At 42.4% G+C, this 21,295-nt stretch overlaps 1 protein-coding gene across 5 annotated transcripts in view; it reads right to left on the reverse strand.

Moving 5' to 3' along the window:
• MICU1 (mitochondrial calcium uptake 1) overlaps positions 1-21,295 on the reverse strand; it is a 265,955-nt gene that overhangs the window by 57,847 nt on the left and 186,813 nt on the right. For all 5 annotated transcript variants that reach the window (XM_033209906.1, XM_033209905.1, XM_033209904.1 and 2 more), the window contains one exon: positions 733-870. In XM_033209906.1, the coding sequence (XP_033065797.1) occupies positions 733-870 (138 nt within the window). The remainder of the gene's footprint in view (positions 1-732; positions 871-21,295) is intronic.

Here is a 21,295-nt window from a genome sequence, read left to right on the forward strand (position 1 = left end):
CCGAGTAGCTGGGATTATATACGCGTGCCACCATGTCCACCTAATTTTTGTATTTTTAGTAGAGATGGGGTTTCACCATGTTGGCCAGGCTGGTCTTGAACTCCTGACCTCAAGTGATCCACCTGCTTTGGCCTCCCACAGTGCTGGGATTACAGGTGTAAGCCACGGCACCCAGCTTCTTTAGGTATTCTCTAACCATTTCTTCTAGATTTGCTTCCTGAGCTGCTTGAATGTTTGTGTCCCATTGGCTTCCGTCCTTGGCCCATAGTTCTTTTCTGTAAAATACCCTCCTTGGGCAATCTCATCTGTTCCTATGGTTGTAATGCTAACATGTGTTGATGATTCCCAAACCTATCTCAGATCTCTAAGGTAACGTGAATATGCAGCCGCCTGCTGACCATCTCTGGTTGGATAGTCCACAGGCATCTTAAATTTAAGATGTCCATGACTGAACTCTTTATTTTCCCATCTAAACCAGTGTCTCTTTTAAAATTCTGAATTTCAGTTGGTGCCACCCTTTCCTAAACAAGAAACCTGGGGTGATTCTGGACGCTGTCCTCTTCCTCACCCACTGCTTATTTCTTTTCTCCCTTTGGACCTTAGGTACCAGAAATGAATTAGGTGTAATCATTGGTTCATGAAATACTCTCATCATTATGTTAGTACCTTCATATTAAATAATAAGCATACATTCCCACAGTTTCTTTTCTTCCTCTAGCCAAAGCTACCTACCTTTCCTTCTTTGAAGTGCTTCTTGAGCTGCCTCTGCATGGCGGTCAGCTTCTTGGACTGCACCCCACTGTAGGCAAGTAGCATGCCACCAAACTGCCTCTCAGTAATTCTCCCATCCACAGGGTCATGGCGTTCGAACTGGGAGGGAAACAGAAAGAGTGTTCCTGGGGTCAGTGGAAAGTATTTTGACATGGAACATGGAATGATCAGCTGTGTTTGATGGCAGAAAATAGCTGATGACTGGGATTATATTTTTGAGCTACAATTCTCAGTAAGATATGCAGAAACTAAGAAACAGAAGCTCTAGGTTCTTATCCCAGATCTGCCACTTACTATTGTCAGAGACAGTCAAACCAGAGCAACAGCATCTTGAGCATCTTGAGTAAGGGCTAGGAAAAATGAGGCTGGGACTTGCTGGGCTGCATTCCCAGGAAGTTAGGTATTCCTAGCCTCGGGATGTCTCTGGTTAATGGAACAGATTGATAACGTTTACTGAACAGACCCAGACTCAGCAATGTCCTGATATCCTGTATCTTGTGAACAGAAGCATTCCTAATTTTGTTTTAAAGATAATAATATTGATTACGCTTCTAAAAAATTCATAAAGGTCTGAGAGTATAATTTTAAAGAAGAGTAATATATTTTCAAGTTTCCCCAAAATACCAATAAAATGTCAGGACATTGATAGAGATAGGACTTACATATGAGACGCAAAATAAGAAAGTTAAGAGTGAATTTCTCTTTCAGCTCTCATTTCTTCAGTTAGCTCAGTAAGTTGATAGATACCTAAATTTGTTTCCTCAGTGGTGAGACTGTGTCAATGAGCAAGACATAGAACTGTATTTTAATACAATTACTTTTGTATAAATCTGTAACAGTGACCATTTCCCCCCCGCCCCCCCTTTTTTTTTAAGATGGAGTTTCACTCATCACCCAGATTGGAGTGCAATGGTGCAATCTTGGCTCACTGCAACCTCCACCTCCCAGGTTCAAGCGATTCTCCTGTCTCAGCCTCCCGAGTAGCTGGGATTTCAGGCATGCACCACCACGCCTGGTGCATGGTGAAAATTTTTTCTCTCCAAAAAATTTTTGTATTTTTAGGAGAGATAGGGTTTCACCACGTTGGCCAGGCTGGTCTTGAACTCCTGATCTCAGGTGATCCACTGGCCTCGGCTTCCCGAGGAAAGTGCTGGGATTACAGGCATGAACCAACACGCCTGGCCTAACAGCAACCATTTACTGAGTATGTACTATGGTCCAGGTATTTCACCCACATGTTCTTTTTTTAATGACTTTAAAAATTTTTTTTGTAAATAGAGATGGGGTTCTCGTTATGTTGCCAGACTAGTCTTGAACTTCTGGGCTCAAGCAGTCTGCCTGCCTTGGCCTCCTAAAGTGCTGGGATATAGGTGTGAGTCACTGTGCCTATAGTCACTATAACAGCCTCTGGAGCACCTATTGTTAGCTCCACTCTGCAGATGAGAAAACTGAGGTAACATGCAGCTACATGTGACAGAGCTAGGATTTGAATTCAGCCCTATTTGGGTCCAAAGACTATCTCTCAACACCACACCATTTCCTACTTCTGAGTACATTCGCTTCCTGTAGAATAGCACTGTGTTGTTTTGGATAAACTTATACAGCCATGGGGCTTAGTCACATTTAAATGAGACACAAAACTATGCCCAAAGAAATCAACATCATCAATTATTAGGTGAAAGCCTCTTTTTCAGCACTGCCACTGAATATTTGATGTTTGTCACACCATCATTCTATAGAGCTGATTAATTTTTGACAATACCAAAAGTTTTCAGGATTCAATTTAAGTGTGACTTACGACTCAGTTTACTATCCTGACACAAAGTGGAGGACTGACACAGTTTTCTAAATGGGCATACTTTCTGCAATGTTTAAATCAGATTTCAGTGAAACCTGGGTAAAAGTTCACCTATGGGCTTCTTCAACGCGTGTGAAACAAGGCTGTGCTCCCTGCTCTCCAGCGCAGACTTTAATGATTTCGAGTGTTCATTCTACCCTTATGTGGAAGGTTTCACAGCTGTGGGGCAATCCCATGTGTTGGAATTAGATGAATTTTCAGCTTTATCTCACCAGATAGACTCATGGTGGAAAAGTGTCTTGTTTGTGACACTGGCAGCAGCTGCAGCGTGCTCGAGGCTTACAAAAGGCCTTTGTTTTCTGTTCTCCACAGGGGCGCAAGGCCTCGTCTCGGTTTTGTTTCGGACAGTAAGGCCAATTTCCAGCAGAGACGCCCAAGCAACAATTCTAATGCTCAGATTACCATTTTTACTAATGTTCTTTGAAAACTCAGACTTGTCTTTTGGTAATGGGCTCTATTATGATTATTTTTAAGTGACTGGAATCTGAAAGGGCTTAAAAACAATCAACTTCCACTTGTCCAAGTCGTATGGCTGCTTCGAAGCTTACTACTTCAGCTCTGCAATTTGATTTTGGGCAGCACCTCTCCTTTTAGGTTTCTAGGCTCTTCTGAGGCAGGACCCCCCTTATTTCTGAGGTCTTAAACATGGCTGGAGGGAGCCATGGAGATCTGTTTTCCTTTACATGCAAAACTGCTAATGGAAACAGACTTGAACTAATGTCCTATTTGTTCAAAATTTATTAACTGAAAAACCTACTGCGCTAAGGCTGGGGAAGTCTGAAGGTAGTATCTCAAGGACCTTCATTAGGGTTAAATTTTCAAGGGCAATAGCTAGATGTCATGTGGCTGCAGGGGTCAAGTGTATGCAGGGTTAAACACTGCTAATCCAAAAACCCCAAATCTGAAATGCTTCAAAATCCAAAACTATTTTTGTTGTTGAGCGACAGAGTCTTGCTCTGCTGCCCAGGCTGGAGTGCAGTGGCATGATCTTGGCTCCCTACAACTTCTGCCTCCTGGGTTCAAGTGATTCTCCTGCCTCAGTTTCCCAAGTAGCTGGGACTACAGGCATGTGCCACCATGCCCAGATAATTTTTGTAGTTTTAGTAGAGACAAGGTTTCAGTATATGTTGGCCAGGCTGGTCTCAGACTCCTGACCTCAGGTGATCCTCCTGCCTTGGCCTCCCAAAGTGCTGAGATTACAGGCGTGAGCCACTGCACCTGGCCCCAAATCCAAAATTTCTTGAGCACCAACACGATGCTCAAAGATCATGCAAAAGAGAAATGTTTATTGGAGCATTCTGGATTTTTTTTTTTTTTTCCCCAGACAGGGTCTTGAACTGTCACCCAGGCTGGAGTGTAGTGGCACAATCATGGCTCACTGCAGCCTCGACCTCCTGGGCTCAAGTGATCTTCCCATCTTAGCCTTCTGAGTAGCTGGGACTATAGGCGTGCACTACTACGCCTGGCTAATTTTTGTATCTTTTGTAGAGATGGGGGTATCCTATGTTGCCTGGGCTGTTCTTGAACCCTTGAGCTCAAGCTATCTGCCCACCTAAGGCCTCCCACAGTGTTGCAATTACAGGCGTGAGCCACAGTACCCAGCCTGAATTTTGGATTTTTGGATTAGTGATGCTCAACCAGTAAGTGTAACGCAAATGTTCCAAAATCTGAAACACCGCTGGTGCCAAGCATTTTGGATAAGGGATACTCAACTGCTATCTTAAGCTGGGACAATCCTGTGGGTGCACTCCTGGAGTGCCATATGCGTGTAATCAATCCCCAAGGTCGTGGGAGGATCTTCTGAGGAAAGACACAGGTTATTACAAAATTATCATAATGTAGAAAAGTTCTAATTGCATATGTGGAAGCAATTCAAATTGCTGGCTTATATTTTACTTCACCCAACCTATTTTCCACTAATGTTGGAACCTCTGATGTTCTACTTCAATGAAAATGAAAAGCCTCCACTGTGTTTGATTCTGAGGCACAGCATGTGTGCACTCCAGCACACCACCCACCATCTGCATTGTTTTTCCGTGTCTAGGAAGAGAGCTTAATCGCCTCACATTTCCCCTTCGGCAGCCATTGCCACTTTCTCAAATGGATACAAGCTGTTGTTTCCCTGTTGTTCCCCAGGGGGCTGCAGGGTAGGCAAAGAGGAGCCAAAAAACTGCAAGGTTTTTCCTGGCTTTCTGTTCACACTGCGCCTCTTGTTCGCACTCCTGTCCCTTGTCGTTTTGGAAGGACAGATGGTCTACACATATCTAGATGAAATTACTTAAGAATAGGAAACCAGGAAAGGAAGAAAACATGTTTATGAACAAAGGCCAAAAGTAAGGTTAGAAGCATAGTAAAAGGAAAAAGAAATCAGTATCTGCAAGTGGGTCTTCATTTATTGAAGACTTTTGAGGTTAATGTATCCAACAAATGTAAACAGCCTTCTTCTCTTTCATACAGTTATCTTTCAAGGGACTCTGTCCATTCCCCAGAGTAAATCCTATCCTCATACAAGTTTTCAGAATGATAAATTTTGGGGACCAGGTATAGTGGCTCATGCCTGTAATCCCAGCACTTTTGGAGGCTGACATGGGTGGATCGCTTCAGCCCAAGAGTTCAAGACCAGCTTCAGCATCATAGACCCAATCTCTAAAAATCTATATACATAAATATATAAATATAAAATATATAAATATAAAATATATAATATATATATTTATATATTAAAAAGAATTATACATTTCTTGATAGGCTTCTGAACTGTGTAGTGCAAGATTGCATAGTGCTCTCAAGCTGCTGAGGTGAACACATCTGTGTTTTTGAATCTGATAGTATGTAGCTTTTGAGGTCCTAACCATGCCACTGCGACTACTATCAGGAGTCTCAGAATAACTGTGTTATGTCCACCTAAAGGAAAATGATTACAGGCAAAGTTCTTGACTGTAAACCTACCCAGTGAGCATGACATACACATTTCATAGTTTGAATGGAAATCTATGTTACTGCAATTGACAATGGACACTCAAGAGCCAAGGTCAGACTGCCAGGAGCCTGAACTTTCTTGATCTTTAAAGAGGCAGCTTTATTGCAAACACTAACAAGGTTGTGTTTTGACTAGCTGGCAAACTGAGGAAGAAGGTTCACAATCTAGAACAGAGGCAACACAGTTTAGTGCCCTCAGCAGGGGCCAAAACAAGTCATTAGAGTCTTGGCCCATAAGATTATAGATTACCAAACTCAACTGCTAGAGCTTTCTACTTCCAATCTAAACATTCCTTCCATTTTATTTTATTTTTGAAATGGAGTTTTGCTCTTGTTGCCCAGGACAGAGTGCAATGGCACGATCTACACTGCAGCCTTCGCCTCCTGGTTCAAGCAATTCCCCTGCCTAAGCCCCCTGAGTGTCTGGGATTACCGGCGCTCGCCACCACGCCTGGCTAATTTTTTGTATTTCTGGTAGAGATGGGGGTTTTACCAAGTTGGCCAGGCTCTTTGATGGAGTTACAGGAAAGCAAACTGACACTCAGGTGACAGAAAATAGCAGTTTGCTTTCCTACTACAATTAGTCCTTGGTTCTTAACTCCTAAAATTGGAGCTGTTATATTTTGTTCTAACAGACGTCTCTCTGTTTCCAAAACTCTTAAAATCTCATATGAAAAGAAGAATGTCCTTGAACTCTGAATAATGTTGGGCCTTCTAAATCTCAGAGAAGTATGTAACACAAGACTAGGGTTTTTTGATGTCATTGAAAGCAGAAATTGGATATAATAAGAACTTCTGCTTGCTGAAGAGTCATTTAAAAGGGAAAATGTCGTGAAATTTTTAGCAATTTCATATAGAAACATTAACTTCATAGATTGGTTAGAATATTAAATAGCAGTTAATTCTGCCAGAGTTTAAGTCTTGTTCATATTGATCAAGGTCTGAAGGAAAGATAACCAACAAGTTTTATGTAATTTAAAATGCTCTCTGAGTTGATGGAAAGCACTTCGTACAGGCTCTGGAACGTAATAAGTGATGTGTAAATGTTTGCCATTATAAATGATAGAATATGGATTGTTCTTTAACCATCTAGAGAATTTTTCTAAGTAAGGAAAATGGCCCGTTTAGGCCTTCTTTGCTTTGGAACTGAATTATTATTTCCCACTTTCTCCATCTCTCCATACCTAATGACATACATTTAAACTGGTTAAAAAAAAAAAGTAAATGGACTGGATTTACTCAAGATTATTCCCTCCACAAGGGGAATGTGGTTCATGCCTATAATCCCAGCACTTTGGGAGGCCAAGATGGGGAAATTTCTTGAACCCAGGAGTTAGAGCCCAGCCCTGGCAACATAGTGAGACCCTCATCTCTACAAAAAAATAAAAATTAGCCAGTCATGGTAGTGTGCACCTGTAGTTCCAGCTACTCTGGAGGCTGAGGTGGGAAGATTGCTTGAGCCTTGGAGGTCAAGGCTGCAGTGAGCCATGGTGGTGCCACTGCACTCCAGCCTGGGCAACAGAGTAAAACCCTGTCTCAAAAAAAAAAAAAACAAAAACAATTCTTTAAATTTTGCACCTTATTTAATTCCTTCCAATATTAGCAGCTTACACTCTTATATTAGTTCTTATTATATTAGTAACCACTAGGACCTCTTCTTCCTTCCTTCAAAACTCTCTTTACCTGCTAGTATATACTTTGATTGCAGCCAGTGGAAAGAGTACGTTACAGCCATTCTACATATTACTGTTAAATCTTTACATGGTTTCTAATTTAAGTTTCACACACTGAATATTTTTAAACCACAACCAGAAACTTAAATGAAAAAATGGAAAACTAACCTAGAAAAATGATTAACGGCCAAGCACAGTGGCTCACGCCTATAATCCCAGCACTTTGGGAGGCCACGGTTGGCAAATCACCTGAGGTCGGGAGTTTGAGACCAGCCTGACCAACATGGAGAAAACCTGTCTCTACTAAAAATACAAAATTAGTCAGGTGTGGTGGTGCATGCCTGTAATCCCAGCTACTCGGGAGGCTGAGACAGGAGAATCACTTTGAACCCGGGAGGCGGAGGTTACAGTGAGCCAAGATCGCACCATTGCACTCTAGCCCAGGCAACAAGAGTGAAACTGTCTCAAAAAAAAAAAAAAAAGAAAGAAAAAAAGAAAAGAAAAATGATTAACACGTATTTATATATTTGATATGGCTAAAGGTATGTTAGAATATCCCAGAGACTGGAATTATTTGTACTGGAGCTCTAGCACCATGTCATATTTGACTTCTAGTAGAACATGACCAAAACCAATAAATGGGGGGAAAGTGTTAAGAATTATATTTGGTAAAGAAGATAGAAATGATTCAAATTTAAGGAGTTTGAGAGAGGACTAAGGAAAAAAAGGACTATTCAAGTGAGGTTTAAGTGAGCTCTAAGCGATAAAAACAAGGTAACTAGCGTCTGGAGTAGACCTCCAGCCAACTCCAAGAGACCTCCTGTCTCAGCCTCCTGAGCAGCTGCGACTACAGGCATGAGCCATCATACTCGTTTAATTTTTGTATTTTTGGTAGAGATGGGGTTTTGTCATGTTGGCCAGGCTGGTCTCAAACTTCTGACCTTAGGTGATATGCCTGCCTCAGCCTCCCAAAGGGCTGGGATTACAGGCATGAGCCACAGCACCTGGCCTGTGAAGGAGAAGGAAGAGAGCTCCAGGGAAGTTCTGGGATCTATTGCTTAGATAAAAATATTAATATAACACATTCCCACACTCCTTTTGTCCTAGCATTGCTGACAGCTTATCAGTATTCATAAGAGAGTTGGAGATTTAGCTTGTTAATATACTCAACACCTAAAGACCCCTATACCAGGTTTGACATGCTGATTTTTCCTAAAGATGTGGCAAATTGTGAAAAGCAGTAATGAATGTGAAAAGCTGTTAGGAAGTAATGATAATAATTAACATATAGGATTTACTTCGGGCTTAGCAATCCATAGTTGATTATCTCCTCATCAATGTGAGTAACTGAATAAATAAAAATAAAAATGAAGAAATAAAGGCCAGGTATGGTGGCTCATGCCTGTGATTCCAGCACTTTTGGAGGGAAGGTGAGGGTACGGCTTGAGGCCAGGAGTTAGAGAACAGCCTGGGCAGCACAATGAGACCCTGACTCTACAAAAATTTAAAATTAGCTGGGCATGGTAGCACGTGCCTGTAGTCCCAGCTACTTGGGAGGCTGAAGTGAGAAGATCACTTGAGTCCAGAAGTTCAAGGCTGCAGTGAGCTATGATCACGCCACTGCACTCCAGCCTGGGCCAGAATGAGACCCTCTCTAAAAAAAAAAAAAAAAAAAAGAGAGAGAGAAAAGGAAAGGAGGGGGGCACGTTCCAAGATGGCTGAATAGGAACAGCTCTAGTCTGCAGCTACCAGCATGATAGATGCAGGAAACGAGTTATTTCTGCATTTCCAATTGAGGTATCTGGTTCTTCTCACTGGGACTGGTTGGACAGTGGGTGCAGCCCAAGGAGGGCAAGCTGAAGCAGGGCAGGGCTTTGCCTCACCTGGGAAGCGCAAGGGGTCAGGGGATTTCCCTTTCCTAGCCAAGGGACGCTGTGACAGAGTACCTGGAAAAATGGGACACTCCCACCCAAATACTGCGCTTTTCCCCAGGTCTCAGCAACTGGCAGACAAGGAGATTCTCTCCTGTGCCTGGCTCAGCGGGTCCTACGCCCACAGAGCCTTGCTCACTGCTGGCGCAGCAATCTGACATCAAACTGCAGGCGGCAGCCTGGTTAGGGGAGGGGCATCTGCCATTGCTGAGGCTTCAGTAGGTAAACAAAGTGGCTGGGAAGCTTGAACTGGGCGAAGCCCACCACAGCTCAACAAGGCCTACTGCCTCTAGATTCCACCTTTGTGGGCAGGGCATAGCTGAACAAAAGGCAGCAGACAACTTCTGCAGACTTAAATGTCCCTGTCTGACAGCTCTGAAGAGAGCAGTGGGTTCTCCAAGCACAGCATTTGAGCTCTGAGAATGGACAGACTGCCTCTTCAAGTGGGTCCCTGACCCCTGTGTACCCTAACTGGGAGACACCTCCCAGTAGGGGCCGACAGACACCTTACATACGTGGCTGCCCCTCTGGGGGCAGATGCTTCCAGAGGAAGGATCAGGCAGCAATATTTGCTGTTCTGCAGCTTCCGCTGGTGATTCCCAGGCAAACAGCGTCTGGAGTAGACCTCCAGCCAACTCCAAGAGACCTCCTGTCTCAGCCTCCTGAGCAGCTGCGACTACAGGCATGAGCTATCATACTCGTTTAATTTTTGTATTTTTGGTAGAGATGGGGTTTTGTCATGTTGGCCAGGCTGGTCTCAAACTTCTGACCTTAGGTGATATGCCTGCCTCAGCCTCCCAAAGGGCTGGGATTACAGGCATGAGCCACAGCACCTGGCCTGTCCTTTATTTTTTGAAAATAGTTTTCTCTTTCTCACCTTATAGACTACTATCTATGTGAGAGTCTTCGCTTTTTTTTTTTTTTTTTTTTTTTTGAGACAGGGTCTTGTTCTGTCCCCCAGGCTGGAGTGCAGTGGTGCAATCTCAGCTCACTGCAACCTCCACCTCCCAGGTTCAAGAGATTCTCCTGTCTCAGCCTCCCTAGTAGCAGGGATTACAGGCGTGGGCCACCACGCCTGGCTAATTTTTGTATTTTTAGTAGAGATGGGGTTTCGCCATGTTGGCCAGGCTGTGCTCCTGTGCTCAGGTGATCCACCTGCCTTGGCCTCCCAAAGTGTTGGGACTACAGGCGTGAGCCACTGTGCCCAGCAGCCTTGCATTGGTTACTGTGTCTGTGTCGCACACAGAGCTGGGCCACACTGCGTGTGCTCAATAAATAATTGTGGTTGACTGGTTAAATCTCTGCCTCGTTTAGAAAGTCACCTACCCATTCTGTATTAATCATCTAACAGGAGCACAAGACACACTTTCCAGTCAACACTCTTAAATACCTACGGAGAGACTGTGATACTTCATTAGAATTGATAATTATTCCCAGAGGAAAAAATCCTAAAGCTGCTCCTGAACTTTCAAGGATATGATAGGCTGTGGGCTCTGTTACAAAACTCCATTTGCTCCTTTGCCTGAGTCTACTTATATATAAATTCTTAATAATATTCAGGTCACATCTAAGAGACTGAAAAAACAAAACAAAACAAAAAAAAGCAGGTAAGTCAGTCAAGAAGCATGCAGGCAGGATAGGCAATGTCAGACTTTGTAGGCCAAAACAATTTGTATACAGGGTCTGAAACTATGCTGGAAGGATAAATGAGGTAAAAATGGCAGGTACATTTATTCATTCAAGTGAAAACCAAAAAATCTTATCAGTAAGGTTCCCCTTCTTCTGTCACTTGATTTTAGAAAACTCTACCGTATCTTAAATTTTCACAAAATTCATATCAGGGAAGACATCTGAAAATCACTCTAGTCACACTTTAGCCCATTATGAAAATGAGAATGTTGATCAAAACACAGAGGGATACACTCATCTAAATTAGAAATCTGAATTGAAGGATCCATACTCAGCTGATGATATTTGTAGGAGTCCTTTCATTTAGTCGTCACTCACTAAAATTCTAGCTTGGTAGCTTCTGGGAAATACTTTTTGCAGCACAATATATTCCCTGTTTTGGCTGTCTGGAAAGATTAGGGGATTCTTCTTGCATCCAGATCAAAGCTGTTCATTATTTGGGGAATATAAATGAAGCTAGTACAGTGGCAAAAATATAAGATTTGCAGTTAGGCAGACTTGGGTTGGTTTTTTTCCTTGGTTATGTACCAACTGTGTACTTCTGGGCAATTTTTAACCTTTCTAAGCATCGGTTCCCTCATCTATAAAATCGGTATAAAAGAAGTACCTCCCTCTTGGGATTACTTTGAGGGTAAAGTTAGATAATAGATGTGAAACCATATAAAAGCCCCAATTTTAGGAGATAAGAACCAAGGACTAATTGTAGTCTTAATTCATCTTTCTTAAGATGTATTTCCTTTTTTTTTTTCTTCCACATTTTAGTATCTCTGAAATCTGTATGCTTCTTAAAATCGCTATTGGCTATGGAGCAGTTGGCACTGCTTTCACTGACTGTACAAGTATGTCAGAGCTTGCAGAATGCGTGTCAGTAGCTTGGAAGAAAATCTCAGCTAAAAATGGATTATTCTTTTCAGAAATGCTGCACCACCAATGCTCTTGAAGGCTCGGAGAACAATATTGTATGGAAAAACATAGACTTTCATGATTCAGAGTCAAAGGAAATTCAGAGGAGTTGGATCCTGAGTATGAAGAAATTTTAGACCAATTTATTTATTTTGTTTATATGTACAAGAATGCCATAAAATAAAAATCTAAGCCTAATGGAGTATTTTTATTTTGTTTTGTTTTTTTGAGATGGAGTGTCACTCACTCTGTCACCCCGCAGGCTGGAGGGCAGTGGCGTGATCTCGGCTCATTGCAACCTCTGCCTCTTGGGTTCCAGTGATTCTCCTGCCTCAGCCCCCTGAGCAGCTGGGATTACAGGTGTCCGCTACCGTGCCTGGCTAATTTTTGTTTTTAGTAGAGACAGGGTTTCACCCTTTGGGCTAGGCTGGTCTTGAAATCCTGACCTCAAGCGATCCACCTGCCTTGACCTCCCAAAGTGGCAAGATTACAGGTGTGAACCACCATGCCCAGCCCTAAGGGAGTACTTTAACAGATATTAACTAAACATTTTTAGTGTAAAGCATTTTTGTCATGGTTTGCTCAACAGCATTTTTTTCTTTCTTAGTGATTAATAAAATAATAGTGTCTCAAACCAATGTTTCTTTAGATTCAATGAAATATGGCAGTAGAATGCCTGGCACTTACCAAGAGCTCAGTAAATGTTGGCTGCTATTAATAATGATAGTAAGAACAATGAACAAAAGTTACAAGTAATAAGTTGTGGTCACACTTGCTTCTGTTAACTTCAGCTCTATTTAAAAGAAATAAACGTTCTGTTTTCTACAAAGACAATAAAAAATAAGATTGAGAAAGGAAAGAAAAACTATAAGTAATTCTCTTAATCCTCTCCTTTCTTTTTTTTTTTTTTTTTTTTTTGAGGCAGAGTCTCGCTCATACACTGGAGTGCAGTGGCCAGATCTCAGCTCACTGCAAGCTCCGCCTCCCAGGTTTACGCCATTCTCCTGCCTCAGCCTCCCGAGTAGCTGGGACTACAGGCGCCCACCACCTTGCCCGGCTCGTTTTTGTATTTTTAGTAGAGATGGGGTTTCACCGTGTTAGCCAGGATGGTCTCGATCTCCTGACCTCGTGATCCGCCCATCTCGGCCTCCCAAAGTGCTGGGATTACAGGCTTGAGCCACCGCGCCCGGCCAATCCTCTCCTTTCTATGCTTCACTGCACATTTTGCATGTTTATAAGAAGAGAAAAGACAAGTGCAAGACTGGAACTATGCTTAGAGCATGGAAAGTTGAATTATAAACTCTTTCTCCCTGTAAAAACCAGATTTCTGCAAAGGTTTACGGAAACAGGAGCAGTAGGGATAAACTATAAGGCCTGAAGTTACTATGTATGGGACACAAATTAATAGGTTGAGGGATAATAATGTACAAACCGCTTCCGATTCACTCTCTTATTTGAGTCTCATAATAACCTTTGAAGTAGACATAATAGCTACTGCCTAGAGGGGCCTGGGATTTAAAGAGATAATAGGACAACACCAAGATCACAACATAGGCTACAGGGTTTTAAAATTACTCTATACAGATGTATATTATTGGCATTATTATAGTCATGACAAAATTGTATCTTACTGTTTCTGTGAATGACTTAACAAGTCCATGATTACAGACTGACTATAAGTATACATATATATTCCTAATAAAAAGAAGAAAAAGAAAACCTAGGTAGGCAATTATATGTTAAACTGCTAGTTTATAACCAGGAGGCAATATTGTTAAAAATAGTTACTACTTGAAGTTTTCTATAGGAACAATTTCACAGATGCAATATATGAAAAAATCATTGGTGTACAGGCAGAAAAGTTTAAAAAAAGATATGAAAAAATCAATTGTGCGTCAGTTAGAAAAATGGCCACGTTCAATGAATCCATCATGAAAAGTCTTGCTATGCTCCACAAAAGCTGGTGAGTTTAACTGAGAGGAACAGAGGTCTATTATATTAGAACGATAAAACAGTTAAGGTTATATCTGCCTTTACCTGGATGAACTGAGCTAAATTATAAAGTTGCATATTCTCAAATTTCTGCCTACACTAAAAACCTACATTTTGAGGACACAATCTGTTAAATTAGTAACACATTATTCTTCAGTCTCCAGAGCTCAAATCCCAGTTGATCTCACTTTTTGTGATGATCCACCCCTTCTTTGATTGGCTTAATCTTATCCATTTTAATTCTCATCATTCAGAAAGCCATGGCATAGGTGATAAGCTCATTCTCATTGGGTACCATGGAAAAAGTTTTTTTTTTTTTTTTTTTTTTTTTTTGAGACGGAGTCTCGCTCTGTCACCCAGGCTGGAGTGCAGTGGCCGGATCTCAGCTCACTGCAAGCTCCGCCTCCCGGGTTCACGCCATTCTCCTGCCTCAGCCTCCGGAGTAGCTGGGACTACAGGCGCCCGCCACCGCGCCCAGCTAGTTTTTTGTATTTTTTTAGTAGAGACGGGGTTTCACCGTATTAGCCAGGATGGTCTCAATCTCCTGACCTTGTGATCCGCCCGTCTCGGCCTCCCAAAGTGCTGGGATTACAGGCTTGAGCCACCGCGCCCGGCCAAAAAAGTTTATATATGTGTGTGTGTGTATATACATATACATATATATATATATTTTTTTTTTTTTTGAGACAAAGGCTTGCTCTGTTGCCCAGGCTCACTGCAACCTCCACCTCCTGGTTCAAGTGATTCTCCTGCCTCAGCCACCTGAGTAGCTAGGATTACAGGCACACACCACCAAGCCCAGCTAATTTCTGTATTTTTAGTAGAGACAGGGTTTCACCATGTTGCTCAGGCTATTCTGGAACTCCTGACTTCAAGTGATCCACCCACCTTGGCCTCCCAAAGTGCTGCAATTACAGGCGTGAGCCACCGCACCTGGCCAAGTTAATATTTTTTAATACACTAAACATTACATTGGAAAGTGCCCATTTTTTAGAAAAGGGAGAGCTAGAGATTGGAACACAATATACAGAAATTAGAATTCAGATTAAGTTGACTGACAAGCATTAGGAAAAATGCAAGAAAGATTGGGGGACTGAGGCTCAAAAACATGTAGCTTAAGGAAGCTTTAATACAAAAGGTGAGAACAGTCCAAACACAGGCAGGTGAGTGGCAAAGGATCTAATGGGCCACACTGTATCACTATCATTCTCCTTTCATAAAGGGAAAAAAAAGAAAATATTTTTCACCCTAACAACAGGAAAACCATGAAGTCCTTTTATGATAATAATTGTAAAAAAAAAGCCAGGAAGAAAATTTACAAGATTTCTTTTACAGTGCTGTAACCTATTGGTTAATTATTATAAGTTTAGCTGTCCCTTGCTAGACAATTAAACTTTGTTCGTTTCGTTTTGGTTGTTTGAGACAGGGTCTCACCCAGGCTGGAGTGCAGTGGTGCTATCATGGCTCACTGTAGCCTCAACCTCCTGGGCTCAGGTGATCTTCCTGCCTCAGCCTCCGGTGTAGCTGGGACTACAGGCCTTTGCCACCATGACCAGCTAATCAAAAAATTTTTTTAGTCTGGGCATGGTGACTCATGCCTGAAATCCCAGCACTTTGGGAGGCTGAGGCCAGCGGATCACATGAGGTCAGGAGTTTGAGACGCTGGTCTCAAACTCCTGACACACACACAAAAATACAAAAATAAATACAAAAAATATATAAAAAAAATAAAAAATACAAAAATACAAAAAAAAAAGAGAGAAAATAACTAACTAATGTTAATATCTTCAGCCAGGCACAGTGGCTCATGTCTGTAGTCCCAGCACTTTGAGAGGCCTAAGCAGGAGAAGCAGAAAAGAACCTGTTTGGCACTGATACCTTCAGTCACCTCTATTCCCACAATCACTGTCAGAAACATCATCTCATCTGAGCACTTCTCTCCGTCTCCACCACCATTCTCGTCTTTTGCTTCGACTACTTCACTTGCCGCCTAACTGCATGATTCATCTCAATCACTCTTAACTAAGAGCCTTTGCACCGCTATTGATTTTCCCTGGAGCTCTCTTCCTTCTCCTTCACCTAGTTACCTTGTTTTTATCCCTTGGAGCTCACTTAAACCTCACTCATATCAAACAAGCTTTTCCCGCTTCACCATCTCTCCACCCCTAATTAGATCACCCCTAATTAGATCACATTTTTGTTACACGTTTCCAAAGGACTCTACTTTTTTTTTTCAAATCACTTAATTACATAGTCATTTTACTGTTTGTTAAATACCTGTCTCTCTGCAAACAGTCCCTGAGAACTTTCACGAGAGAGTGTTGGGCCCGCCATTATTTCCTTAGCGCCTGGCAGAGACAGAGCACAAACCAGATTTTCAGGAAATAGTGTTGAATTAGTAAATATCAGATGTGGACGAAAGCCTGGTAAAGGTACACATATATGTTGATGCCCACTCCCTCTCCACCTCTCTGTGGCACCTTATGGTCTAGTATATTAGGCACATTTTGGGGTATCAACCCCGCTTTCAACAATTCCGTCTTCTCCAGGATTCTGCCCACTCCACTTCCCAAACATATGTGGGAACTCCTAAAAGCCATGTTTGTAAATTTGGGGTTCAATGTAGAGACAAACCAATATACTTAAGCATGAAACATTCCTCATTAGCTGTTTTAAAAATGAAAAAGTATCAGAAAATTGAGAAGTATCATTTATGTCTAAGTTGCTTTTTAAGAAACCTTAATTAACTTGATGATCAGAAAGAAAAAAATAAAAATAATAAAACGCTTTAGTGCTGCAGGATTTAAAACATAACCTGACTTAATGGTCTCTCTGTGGTACGCTAAGAAATGTAGCAGGTGCAGTGGCTCATGCCTTTAATCCCAACACTTTGGGAGGCCAAGGTGGGAGGATTGCTTCAGCCTAGGAGGTCAAGACCAGCCTGGGTGACATAGTGAGACTCTGTCTTTACAAAATTTTTTTTCTTTTTTTTTTTTTTTGAGACAGAGTCTTGCTCTGTCGCCCAGGCTGGAGTGCAGTGGTGCAATCTAGGCTCAGTGCAACCTCTGCCTCCTGGGTTCAAGCAACTGTTGTGCCTCAGCCTCCTGAGTGGCTGAGATTACAGGCACCTGCCACCATGCCTTGCTAATTTTTGTATTTTTAGTAGAGACAGGGTTTCGCCATGTTGGCCAGGCTGGTCTTGAACTCCTGACCTCAGGTGATCTGCCCACTTCGGCCTCCCAAAGTGCTGGGATTACCAGTATGAGCCACTGCGCCAGGCCAGTTACTTATTTTCAATTTCATCCCTTTACTACAATTCGAATTCTCACTTTTCCTCCTCTAGCTGTCAGGAAGCTGGGAGGCAATAACAAGCCTCAAATCATCTAGGGAGGATACATGCTATCTATGGCCTTGCCATACCAGAGAAGACTACCACATAAATATGAGGCCAAGATTATATATCACATTGTTTTCAGTTTGGAGGCAGAGAAGTTAAACAGTATATTAAATCAGAGCCACCTAACTGAATACACTAAAAATGATGCCACCATGGTAACGTAATGAGGAAATGGCACATTCTTCTGTCACATTCCAGCAGAGAGAGGCAGGTATTTCAAACACAGTCATGTGCCACATAACAATGTTTTTTGATCACCGAGACTGCACAGATGATGGTGTATATGTTTAGATACACAATTACCTACTGTTGTGTTGCAAATGCCCTGATGGTATTCAGCACAGTAACATACTTGACAAGTTTGTAGCCTCGGAGCAACAGGCGGTCTAGGTTTGTGTAAGTACACTCTATGATGTTTGCATAATGAAATCGCCTAATAATGCATTTCTCAAAATGTATCCCTATCGCTAGGCAATGCATACTATATTCGAAGCTATCTCATAAATAGGGTTTGACATATACTAATTATAGCCTGGCAGTATTCATTTACTAAAATCATGTAACTGTTACTCCCCTCTCAGGATCTGCCCCGTCGAGTCCTGACAGATGGACCTAGTGACTGTTGAAAATCTGAGTGGGAAGGTGAGTCTTTTTCGGATGACCTCTATACAGCAGATCTGGAGGAGACTGGAAGGGTGTGTGTCCCATTACGCCAGTCTGAAATTAATTATGTTTCACTAGGCAGAGGAGGCTCCTGGGCCCAGTTGACCAAGTGTGTGTAAAATGTGATTAGCTTTAGGGAATAAATGATTACATGTACAATAAATGGGCTTAGTATACTCACCACATCAAGCAACTCCACAATTTATTATTTTTCTTTGGCAGAAATTGAATGTAAAACCACATTAACCTCACATTTGAGGTTATACATATCCACAAGTGAGGAAAACCAAAGACATTGTTCCCCGAGCTATCCTAACCCTGTTGGATGATAGATATATATTAAAAGTGAACTATAAAACTTAATTCAAATCCACAGTTAGCACAAGAATATACCACAATATTCTTTATGACAAGCTGTGGAGCTATTACACTAGCAGAGTTTTAATTAACCTTCCCAGGTGGAGGAAAAAAGACTCACGGGCTCTTTGAAGCCAGTAAAAGACAAGATCAGTAAACCAAGCAGTACAATTTCCAGAGCATTGGAAAAATCCCAACATTACTTTATTTTACTTATTTATTTATTTTTGAGATGAAGTTTTGCTCTTGTTGCCCAGGCTGGAGTGCAATGGCACATTCTTGGCTCACTGCAACCCCCGCCTCCTGGGTTCAAGCGATTCTCCTGCCTCAGCCTCCCAAGTAGCTGGGATTACAGGCTTGCACCACTACGCTGAACTAATTTTTTGTATTTCTAGTAGACAGGGTTTCACCATGTTGGTCAGACTGGTCTCAAACTCACGACCTCAGGTGATCCACCCACCTTGGCCTCCCAAAGTGCTGGGTTTACAGGCATGAGCCACCGCGCCTGGCCTACTTTATTTTTATTCTTTTTTGAGATGGAGTTTCGTTCTTGTCACCCAGGCTGGAGTGCAGTGGCATTATCTCGGCTTACTGCAACCTCCACCTCCTTGGTTCAAGCAATTCTCCTGCCTCAGCCTCCTGAGTTGCTGGGATTGAAGGTGTGTGCTACCACGCCTGACATCAGGTGATCTGTTGCTGCTTCCCAAAATGCTTGGATTACAGGCATGAGCTACTGCACCCAGCCCCAACATTACTTTAGATTCAAATTTAAAAAGTAGTAGTGCTGGCCAGGTGTAGTGGTTCACGCCTGTAATCTCAGCACTTTGGGAGGCTGAGGTGGGTGGATCACCTGAGGTTGGGAGTTCGAGACCAGCCTGACCAACATGGAGAAACCCTGTCTCTACTAAAAATACAAAATTAGCCTGGTGTGGTGGCACATGCCTGTAATTCCAGCTACTCAAGAGGCTGAGGCAGGAGAATCGTTTGAACCAGGGAGGTGGAGGTTGTGGTGAGCTGAGATCGTGCCATTGCACTCCAGCCTGGGCAACAAGCACATTAAAAAAAAAAAAAAAAAGGTTGTCATGGGCTGGGCACAGTGGCTCATGCCTGTAGTCCCAGCACTTTGGGAGGCTGAGGTGGGTGGACCACCTGAGGTCAAGAGTTTGAGACCAGCCTGGCCAACATGGCAAAACCATGTCTCTATAAAAAATACAAAAATTAGCCAGGCGTGGTGGTGCACCCCTGTAGTCCCAGCTATCCAGGAGGGTGAGGCAGAAGAACTGCCTGAACCTGGGAGGCGAAGGTAGCAGTGAGCTGAGATCACACCACTGCACTCCAGCCTGGGTGACAGAGCAAGACTCCATCTCAAAATAAATAAATAATATAAAAAAAAAAAAGCTAATCACAGTCAAATTCAAGCTGACATACATCTACTGAGTGAGAAATGCTAGGAGTTTTGGGGAAAATGTAGTTCAGTATAAGCTGATAAGGGAATACCACCTAATAGATCTCAGAGTTTATTCCAATTACTTTGGTTAGTATCACAGATGAGTAAGATCAGAGTTTGCACCTAAGTGAATACTTGGAAATTACGTAAGAAGATAATGAAACAGTAGCGAGTTTCTGATTAAAAGATCAAAGTTTGGCCAGGCACAGTGACTCACGCCTGTAATCCCAGTACTTTGGGAGGCCGAGTTAGGCGGATCACCTGAGGTCAGGAGTTGGAGAACAGCCTGGCCAACACGGCAAAACTCCGTTTCTACTGAAAGTACAAAAATTAGCAGGAGTGGTGGTGGGCGCCTATAATCCCAGCTACTCAGGAGGCTGAGGCAGGAAAAGCTTGAACCTGGGAGGCAGAGGTTGCAGTGAGCTGAGATCGTGCCACTGCACTCCAGCCTGCGCAATAAAAGCAAGACTCTGTCTCAAAAAAAAAAAAAAAAAGATCAAAGTTCATTAGACCAAAGAAATAAAAAATTCAGACACCAACAGGGCTCTCATTAAGTGACACATTATTCAAGTGTTTTAATATATTATCATGTGTTCTATGTATCATGAAAATACAATCCTTGAATCTGGAGTAAAAAGTTATCTATTAAGTTTTTTAGACACTATCAATGTATCACAGTGGAAATTTCCCAAGTTTATTATAAAGTATCACAGAAAATAAGCTACAAGATACTGCCATGATGGATACTAAATTTCCAAGTGATATTAATAGACATTTGTCTCAAATTGAGGGAACAAATTAAAAGCTGGAAATGAAACATATCTTTCTGGCTGTAAAATGACATTTATTTAAAATGTCCGGCTGGGCGCGGTGGCTCAAGCCTGTAATCCCAGGACTTTGGGAGGCCGAGACGGGCGGATCACGAAGTCAGGAGATCGAGACCATCCTGGCTAACATGGTGAAACCCCGTCTCTACTAAAAATACAAAAAACTAGCCGGGCGATGTGGTGGGCGCCTGTAGTCCCAGCTACTCGGGAGGCTGAGGCAGGAGAATGGCGTGAACCCGGGAGGCGGAGCTTGCAGTGAGCTGAGATCCGGCCACTGCACTCCAGCCTGGGCGGCAGAGCAAGACTCCGTCTCAAAAAAAATAAAAAATAAAAAAATAAAATGTCCAATACTTCTGCTACTAATGGCAACAATAAACCATGGTGCATAGCATAATAGGGACTAAATAAACCTCTATACCCTGAAAAAAAAAAGGTCTGAAATAAAGTCACCACTGGGTAGCAAGATAAACTGCTGGCATGGTCTTTGCAATGAGTCTAACACTATGATGCTGGAACTGGTTTTAAAACAGCCCTCCTGAGGCCAATCCTATAATCTGGGGAAGGTGGTGAGTATGTATGCCACCGTGTTTGGCCAATTTTTTTTTTTTTTTGGTAGTAGAGATGGGTCTCACTATGTTGCCCAGGCTGGTCTCGAACTCCTAGACTCAAGTGATCCTCCCACCCTGGCCTCCTGATGAGCTTTCCTCATCAATTCAAAAGCTGCAGAGGAGGACACATTTCTCTGGAGACAGAAGGGGCTGGGACTGGAATACAGCAAGCATTGGATAGTCTGGATCATAAGGATATG

The sequence above is a fragment of the Trachypithecus francoisi genome, unplaced genomic scaffold, assembly GCF_009764315.1.
Source record: "Trachypithecus francoisi isolate TF-2019V2 unplaced genomic scaffold, Tfra_2.0 Lachesis_group9, whole genome shotgun sequence".
NCBI lineage: Eukaryota > Metazoa > Chordata > Mammalia > Primates > Cercopithecidae > Trachypithecus > Trachypithecus francoisi.